The sequence below is a fragment of the Lotus japonicus genome, chromosome 1 (assembly GCF_012489685.1).
Source record: "Lotus japonicus ecotype B-129 chromosome 1, LjGifu_v1.2".
Lineage (NCBI taxonomy): Eukaryota > Viridiplantae > Streptophyta > Magnoliopsida > Fabales > Fabaceae > Lotus > Lotus japonicus.
The window spans coordinates 22,256,927-22,266,626 of NC_080041.1; the positions used below are offsets into that span (position 1 = coordinate 22,256,927).

The 9,700-nt window shown below is 35.5% G+C and overlaps 1 protein-coding gene and 1 long non-coding RNA gene across 3 annotated transcripts; one reads left to right on the top strand and one right to left on the bottom strand.

Annotated features, from left to right (window-relative positions):
• Positions 1–162: 162 nt before the first annotated feature.
• On the bottom strand, positions 163–6,942 carry LOC130734137 (VIN3-like protein 2). Its single transcript, XM_057586464.1, has 5 exons — positions 6,753–6,942; positions 2,730–3,372; positions 2,166–2,485; positions 1,781–1,837; positions 163–1,296 (listed from the first exon to the last, which is right to left on the bottom strand). Exons 1-5 carry the CDS (start codon positions 6,805–6,807, stop codon positions 473–475), a joined length of 1,899 nt encoding a protein of 632 aa, XP_057442447.1. The 5' UTR covers positions 6,808–6,942; the 3' UTR covers positions 163–472.
• On the top strand, positions 1,123–2,329 carry LOC130734138 (uncharacterized). Of its 2 annotated transcripts, none has more exons than XR_009017771.1 (3): positions 1,123–1,262; positions 1,431–1,515; positions 2,190–2,329. It is a non-coding gene; the product is annotated as an uncharacterized LOC130734138 (long non-coding RNA). The 2 variants fall into 2 exon arrangements; XR_009017770.1 differs by having other exon boundaries at positions 1,195–1,333.
• Positions 6,943–9,700: the final 2,758 nt, after the last annotated feature.

A 9,700-nucleotide genomic window follows, 5' to 3' on the forward strand; every position in this document is an offset into this window, starting at 1 on the left:
TCTAAGGTGATTAGGTGAGTGTTCGCCAAGAGGCCCATAGCATCTCAATCAGCTTAAAAGACTTACTTTTAAGTGAGACCCATCGAAGTGTATTTTGCAGGTACACCCAACTCCGCTGCGCAAGCAGAGCTAAGGTCACACACCATCACCCCGGATAAAAGGAGAACCGAGCAATCTAGTAATTTAGAAAAAGTAGAGGGATGAAGAATATCTGACGATAAACTTAAACTAGATCGCTTTGGAGGGGACAAGTAACATGCGTCCAACAATCAGTCCACTAATCAATCCATAATCAAAACTAACTTGCTAAATACCATAAACTAGTGCACCTACTAGAGGCACAATTGAAAAACCTGACCTGACTTCCCCTACTCCCTACTTCAACTACCACAAGTTTTAAAAAACTTCATAATTCCCACATAGATTCAGTGGACTTATGCCAAACAGATATTCAATGTAAAATTTATCCTCACTAAGATTTTTGCTCACAGCCTATCTCATCAGAGAAAGTATGTATGAGCTGGTCAGCTAAGCTTGCTGGGTCATCAATCAATGCATCAACAAAAGCACTAACCACCCTTCTCTCCTGCTGAGTAGCCTTGAGGCTGAACCATGTGAGAAATTTCACCCTGAAGATCTCATCTATGTGCCCTTGATGCTCTAGCAATTTGACCACCCTGACAGAATACTCGTAATCGTTTTCCCGGGAGCGCTTTCGAGAATTCAAACCAGTGATCCGTCTCATTTCAAAGGACTTACAAGGCGTCGAAGGCGAAACTGCTGCAAAAGTTTGGCATGAAAATGGTTCTGCTGATGGAGGCTTGGAGAGGAAATCTTCAAACGATCCCCTGTTGTTCGAAAAGATGTGTTTTGCAGGATGGTCAGAGTTGGCAGATTCTACTTGATGATTTTCAGCAGTTATCTTAATTTGGTCCTGAGCACATGTGTTCACAGCTGTGCCTCTAGAAGGATTGGCACCACGTCGAAGTTTAATAACTTTTGAAGGAGAATTTGGGGATTCACTAGGTGTCACCCATTTAGCTTCTGCAGCACCCAAAGTCTCTGTGCTGCTAAACAGAGAAGCCTTGCAAAAGTACTCAGTTGAGGAATGGAGGTTTTCTAGCTTGAATCTTTTCTCAGGCCTCAGGACAATGAAGGTGGGTTGCTCTGGGTAGTCCGTTGTTGATACTCGGTGCCAAAGCCTGCAGCCCAGAAAGTTCTTTGGAAGTTTCTCATTATATTCTAGTACAATGACCACTGAGGTAGGAAGACACTCTTCAAAACGTATAGAGCATGCTGCCAAAAAATTACAGCAAAAGCCAAATTAGTGTAGGTAATTAGAAAAGAAAAATAAACTAATACAGTAAAATATAATCAAATCAGTGTTGTTTTCTGCTGACAATGTTCACTCCCCTCTGAAATGTATGCAGAGTAGTGACTGGGGGCATATGAAAGCAAGGGCTAAAACTGTTTATGAGATTGTTCAAAATAGAACTTACAGAAGATGGCCAAGGGGTTAGTTCTTGTTTTCGTCATATCTTGTACATGTATATAGATATCTACTGATAAAAAGATGACAGGGCAATAGATATCAGCCAAAACAATATTGTTTAATGGTTCGAATAATTTACTTCAATGGCCTCCCACATGATGTCATATACAAAATTACAAACATATAATATATAGAAAACTATATAGAAAAAATACAATCTCATTCATCTCAATGATTATCTGTATCATTTAAAGATAATAATAATAATAGATTTATATGTATGCCTACCGAGGGATGGGACTTGGTGTGATCCATCTAAGCTTCCATATCTGTTATCAGCAATAACTGAAAACAAAGTAAAATATTTAGTTCCCATTACATTCTTCGAAATTTCTTTCTCTCAATTAAGAAGCAGCTTTATCAAGCTTTTGCTGAGATTGAAGTAGTTTTATGCTAATGAAATGCTTACATTGCTATTCAGGATCCAAAATTTAAGACTAATCTAGCATCTATTTGCTATAATATTTTATATGAGCTATCAAGGTTGCTTGCACTTTGACTACAGTACTGAAGTGTAATTAACATGACAAGCAATGTGATTTCTGGTCCCGCCATTTTTTTTTTAAAATTAGAAGTTCAATAAGCTGGTCTATGAAGGGAAAAAAACACTTACTTGGTGCATTTTGCTTTTCTGCAGAATTGGAGGAGAGGTCAGAAAACTTTGAATCATAACATTCAACTGCAGTAGAGCACAACTTCTGGACCTCTGCACCACATGACAGCCTACTCACAATTCCACGAGTCATCCTAGCATATACATGATCCAGAGGCCCGACTTCATTCTCCAGTAATTTGAGAGCAGTTTCTACAATCTTCTGCAATTCCTTGTAGATTTCTTTTCCTACGAGAATTCTTTGGGCCAAGGATATTCGCAAAGAGAGTATATCCACTCTTCTTGCTTCTTTTGCAATCAATAATTGCTTTCTCCATGTCCTGTAAAATCCAAATATCCAGTAGTCATGTATATTTTACACGAGGTGCCATAAACTGCGAAAGAGAAACCGGTATAACTCTAGAAATAACACTTATGAGCATAAGTTTTCCTGATAATATATGAACAATTAATAGGTAGAAACTGGAAGTTTTTGTGTGATTTTTGTACATGCATGCGTAAATGTAGTTACCTATGAATATTTTATTTTGTATGTGGGTATAAATTAGTGTTAGACCTACTTACCTCATTAGTTCATTAACTTTTCCGCAAGAAACACAGTAGAAGCTTCCATCCAAAGTTGTACCACAACTTCCCTTCAAAATGGCAGACATTTGATTACTCAAAGCACATTGCAAATGGCATGACATTCCACATGACTCTTCATTGGGATGATCAGAGCTGCAGGTCAACCACAAACTAGGATCCTTGTTATCATCGTAACAATGACATATACAACAAGAACATCTCTTGCAAAACGAATCTTCTGGATTCAATGTAGCTTTGCATGCAACATTCTGACACATTAACATTTTCAATGTTTCCTCTTTACTGTCTTCTTGAGGAGTGTTATGTAAATCTTGAGATAGAGTTCCTTTTTTCCTTTTAGATAAAATGCCACTTTCGGAAGGAGAATGGGTTTGGTTGACATGCAACTTGGATTTCTTAGAAATGATCTTCAGAAGATATTCTATCATTTGATTCTTAGTATATCCTGTGTACTTCCTCTCTTTTCCTAATTCAGCACAAATTACTTCGAGAAGTTCCCTGCGAGTAAATGATTGAAGCATAATCGGAGCATCTTTTGACTGTTGAGCAATCTCATTGACTAGTTTTTGTCTGTCTTGTAAATTCAACTCAGCACATTTTGCAGGGTCTAGAAGAAAGCCTGCAATGAAATATGAACAACATTCATAATGGGTAGAACTTCATTATCCTTATGGAAATATTTTGACAAACTTACACAGTTCATGACTGTCCCCTAGCAAATTAAACACTATATTTATCATCAGCCAAAAGTATTTATAATGTATAACAGTGTTGTCAAATCACAGTCATGGCAGCACCATGGCAAAATGGCATGGTGAAAATTTAACAACATGCCACCTGAAGGCCATGATGTAGTGAATGGCAGGCCACGACAGAGACTTCTCAAAGGTGCCCATGGTGGTTCCAGCAGAAATGATGGCAGAATAAACAAAAAAAGAAGTCATGCTTCTGCAATAGGCCACAACATCACCCACCATATTGTTATGGCGGATTTTTTACTTGCTGTCGTGAACCGCCATTTGTTATTAATAACATTGATTTATAAAGAATATGCCCTAATTCAGGACAAATTTTATAAAAAAAAAATATGATGACAACAAAACCTTTAACTGTTTATGACTCACTATGTGAGGAAGGTTCAACCAGGAAAGAAATAAACTGTTATATTTTGATTAGCAAATTGTTGGTCAAACTAAGGCATTAATAAGTTAATAACAATTAAAAAATTATGAACACATCTACAAATATAGCCTGCTAGAATTTCAAACCCCTTGCTCTGTGATCCTGAATACTAGAAACAGAAAATTCTAGCCTCTAAAATACAATTTGATCAACTTCTAATGCAAATTGCACTTTTGAAAATTCAGTACATCCAGTTAAATAAACATCCTTTATCTTTCCTAATTCCTAATTTCATTATAAGCAGGGCACTGAGAAAGATGTTAGGCCTAAAAACTTGCAACTCTTCCCACTTGAAGTGAAAAAGCTGTTAAAAGACAAACCCCTCACAGAAAGGGATAACGGCATAAAAGCCGTTTCAGATCAATAACCATATTTTTTAAAAGAAAAACCTTTTAAGTTAAAAATCGAAATTATTGTGGACAACCCTATCACAGCTACATTATCTATTTCAATTAAAATTACATATTCAAAACTGTCAAGTGATGTCTGTAAAATTTGGAGCTCGCAGGTAAATATTCTGTGGAGAAACTTGTAATTCATGCATCAGGGAGGACTAACTAGGCTCATAAGATGTGTTAGAATATAATATAAAACCATTGATGTGGCCCTTACCCAACAGCTTAAGCTTTTGGGATTAAGTGGTTATTTGACATGGTATCAGAGCCTCTATGGCCGAGAGGTCAAGAGTTCGATCCTTGCTCCCCTCACTTTCTAATTAAAAAGTGGAATTTAATTAAGCACATGGTAGGCGGGCCTGTGCATTTATCCACGCTTCAAGCCCAAAGGGCTCTTGCGTGAGGGGGCATGTTAGAATATAATATAAAACCATTGATGTGGCCCTTACCCAACAACTTAAGCTTTTGGGATTAAGTGGTTATTTGACAAGATGGGATTTACATACATAGTTAGTTAGAGATGTCTCAAAAACCGATGACAAAATAATGATGATATCCATGGTAATGGTAATGCTTGCACCACCAACTAGCTGATTTGAGGGATTTATCCACAATTCCATATAATTTAAGCCTCAGTTTCTGCATGTATGGGTAGTTTATAACCAAACCACAAAACCCAAAACTGGTAGGGGAAACAAGATAAAATTTTCTATTTTTTAATGATAGAAGTCCAAATTTCAATTTTCACAAAAAAAAATTCTGAGTAGTTTTTTCTCCCCTTAATTTATATGACTGAGATAGAGGGAGATGTCAACAATAAAAACAAGCAGATTATATAAAATGATGAAATATTTTAGGGTGTGTGGTCTGCAATAAAAATGATTACTCAAACCTAAAGAAAATTCATACCCAATAGCTATATAGCCTATAAGACCTGCAATAGGGTACGAAACTTAATGTTGGGTGTTTAAGAGCCAACAAGAAAGCAAGTTCAATGCTGCATATATGAAATTCTTATCGTGCATGAGTAATTACACAAGGCACAATAGGGTTAAAAATATAACCATTAGAGGGAAAGTCAGGGGAAATCCTATTAGATAAAAGATGGTAGAGTCTCAAATTAAGATGGTGTAGGCATGTATAGAGAAGTCTTGTAGAAATACCAGTAAGGAGGGTTTTGGCTATACAGGAGAGATAGATGATAGTCAAATAGTTAAGAGGAAAAGGAGACCAAGAAAAACTATAAGTCAAAACATTAAGAGCAGTTTAAAGGTAAACAATCTATCTTTGGGCTTAATACATGACGGACGGAGGAGTGTCAAATTACAGTCTGCAACAGAAATGTAATGGGTTTTGAAGTCCCGCAACGGCATCTCAACTGCAATTGCAGCTGTTTCAACCCGCATTTGTCCGCAATACTGCAACCTAGTGACAACAGCAATTTAAAATCCTGAGGTTGAACCATGTAACAGACCTTATTTTTGTATTTTTTCTCCCCTTATTTGGTGGGTATTCCTATTACAAATAGCAATAATAAAAATATCAACACTGATGTGACGTATTCACACCCACTTTCTCTTCCATCTCCTTTTAATCCACTTTCTCTTCCTTTCTCTTTCTTGTTTCCCCATCATATCACTCATCATATTTCTCACTTCTCTTCTTCGATTCCTATCTCTCTCAAGGTGGTGGTGAATTTGGGGCTTGTATGATTTTTTTCCCTAAAAATGTAGACAGGCATCTATATGTACTATGTGGGTTTGGTTTTCAGTTCACACGTGTTACCAGACAGCTTCAACCAAAAAAAACAAATTCCAATGTAGCAAATGTCAAAGTAATTTCTTACTTTCGTTCTGTTAAAAAGTACTTTTAAGTTGATCTCAACTTAAGTCCAAACACACCACTTCCTTGTCATATGTAAAGCCAGAACTTAAGTAGGCACATTGCAATTAGATGGCATTAAACGATTAGAACCAACCACAATGGAACAAATATGGATAAAAACTTAAGGGTCTACCAAACTCTACTATCAATAGGGGACTCTATTCTAGGATAAACCGTGCCAAGAACAAATAAAAAATAAAAAATAAAAATATTTACAAATCTCATCTTCTTCCAACAGTTCTGTGTTTATGCTATGGAAACAACTAGGTAAAAATCAAATCAACCCAGTAAACGAAGCATAAGAGCAATGCTGTAAGAATAACCCAAACCCGAGAAAACATACACAGCAAACAGAAAATTGCACAACCTACATTGTCAAAAGCACAACACCCATGATCAAAAAAAGGGTTTACAAGAGAAAACAAAGCCAAAAAAGTTGAAGCTTGGATTATTCTATAGGGTAGAGAGAGAGAGAGAGAAAAAAAACAGAAACCCCAGAAAGACAGTGTTGAAGAACAAAGAAGGAGAAGAGAGTGACCTGCGGTGTTGGTTCCCGAAACAACAAACATCTTCTTCGTCTCTTGTTCACTCATGATTCTGCGGAGAGCAGAGAGACTATACGGTTTTGTGTATCGCAGTCTCACTCACTCACTCTGTAGCATTACTAATCTGTTCCTTCTATAGAAAAAGAGAGAGAAAGAGAAAGTGTCCAGTGGAGTGGCATGTAATTGAGCATTCAATGCCTGAGTGAGTGAGGTGATTTGGCCTATACTACTATTTTGAGTAAAGTACACTCACCCCTCTCAAGGTTTATTAAAATTACACTCCACCCCATTTTTGTCTAAAATCTACACCCCACCCCATTTTATATAGATGCAAATTTAGTGACGAAAATTATCCTTCATTAATAATTAATTATTATTTAAATTGTTAATCAATAATTTCAAAAAATATTTTCAATATAATCCAATAAATTTAAAAATGAAAACATCACAGTCCTCCTCATTCTTTCAATCGCGGTCTTCCTTCATAAATTTACAATGCAAATTCTGCAATAGCACACCCGACTGGTTTACAAACCATATATCGAACATAGGGAAACATGCTTGTGTTTTCATATTTGGTAATAATTCAATTTTAATCAAAATAATCTCTTTATACCTCAAATTTTGAAAATTGGATTGTAGACCCAAAAAGCAAGACAAATGGGTGAAGAAAATAGAGAAACAGAATTAAGAAATATGAAGTGGATCAGAGGTTATTAGAACCCAACGATGCGGTGGAGCACCGTTTTTAACAAAATCCAACGACATCTTAAACCAACTGAGCGTTCGCTCGCAACTTAAAGGGGGTGAAGTTCACAAGAAGTAGTTGAACAGGTAGCTTTGGGAATGTGCGATTCACGTTCTGTGGTTCAGGTCGCAACAAAACTTTGATGCATGGTGGTGCCATGGGGTTTCACATTTTGGGACAGTGGCCGTCGTGTTAAAGGGAGCAAAGGCTTGGTGGTGACCGTTTGTGGTGAGAAATATGATTTGGAGACAGATAGGACGTGGACTTAACAGACAGAGTATATTCAGTAAAATTATTTTCATAAATTAATGTATGATAGCGTATATTCATTAAACTTATTTAAATTTTAACTAATTAGTAATTATTTTTTATTAGTGACGAATTTGTTTTCGTCACTAAATTTTGCCTTTATAAAAAATGGGGTGGAGTGTAGATTTAAAAAAAGAATGGGGTGGAGTGTCATTCTTGCAAACCTTGAGGGGGGTGAGTGTATTTTACTCAATAAAAATTTGGGTATGCCAACATGAGTTGACACTACTTGCAGCTTATAAAAAAAACACAACTGGCGTCAAGTTCCGATTTAACTCTGACCTCTAATAGGTTGAGAATTCGAATTTTCCTGAGGTCAGTAAAATTTCAGTTGGTGGGCAACCCTCCTCGGGGAAATCCCCCGCCTACCTAGGAGTGGGCCTCTGTTGGTCTCCCCAACATGCTACTAGCACCCTGCCTGACAGTTTGGATTGGAGGTATTTTCTCTCTGTTATACTATATTTGTAACAAAAATAAAATAAAAAATTGAGGTATTGATTTTTGAACCATCTCACATTTTCTCTCAAAAGTTTCAATTTTTTTTATGGTACGTGTGTTCGCGGAACCAATTACACACTGCATCATAAGTGCAGAAGATAAATTATACATTCTACTTATTGTAAGGATAATATGTATATCTAAATGGGTGATGTGTAAATTAATGCCCTAACAACTGGTGTACACCCTAAACCATCGAAGAAAGATGTAAAGAGATGAGAAATAAAACTTAAATGTGATATGTAAGGTAATAAAAAAAAAGACAGTGTCTTAAAATGCATACATTATTAGGTGGTACACATATGGTTATTGATTTTTTAATTTCGAATTTGATATTTTTTAAGTCTGTTACTCCCTCCGTTCTTAAATATAAGACCTATTTTAAAAAATTGCGCTTATTAAGAAAGCACTTAATGCGACTAATTAGTGAATTGGTTTTATAAAAATGCATACATTCTTCCCTATTTACCCTTTGTCATTTTCTCTCACTAATAATCATTGCAATTATACCAAAAATCATAGTTAGTTGGATTAGTAGTAATGAATAGTAGGTGGTAACTTTGAAATTGAAAACATTCAATTAATGTGAGGGGTAAATATGAAAGAGTACAAAACATTTTACTAGATTATTATAAGAGGTCTTATATTTAGGAACATGAAAATTTTGAAACTAGGTCTTAGAGCATCTCCAATGCAAGGTTCTTAATTCTTATTTTTGAGTTAAGAACTAAGAACTAAGAAGTAAGAACTTTACCATTGGAGGTGCTGACATGGACCTCTCAGTTCTTATATAAGAAGTTTTACTTTTTGAGTTCTTAGCTTAAAATATTAATTATTTCTCTCTCATCAAAATTACTTTATTACTTTATGAGTTTTGTTTTTTACTTTATGAAAATAAAAAATATAAATAATGTGGTTGGTGTGACCAAATGAATAGTGGTAAGAACTAAGAACTCATGGTTGGAGCAAAATTGCTTGAGAGTTGCTTAAGCACATGTGGCAATACGGGCCCACATAAATAGTGCTAAGAACTAAGAAATAAGAACTAACATTGGAGATGCTCTTATAATTAGGAACGGAGGAAGTACTACGGTAGCGTTTTAAAATTGGAGAGTTCAATACCCTTCGATTAATTGTTTAAAATATAAGACTAGATTACCAATTCTAAAAGTATATTACATATGATAACATAACACATTAAGGCAAGAAAGTATGGAGATGTTTAATTTATTCACACATCACTTTTTAATTTTTATGTCATCCAATTTTCATTTTTTTTTCTTTCTATTTTATCACCATTATACATCTAATTTCACTCTCTTCTCTTTTTATTTTTCTTTCTTTAAGTGTAGTTTGAACTAGGGTATGCAAATAATATTTTCCTTT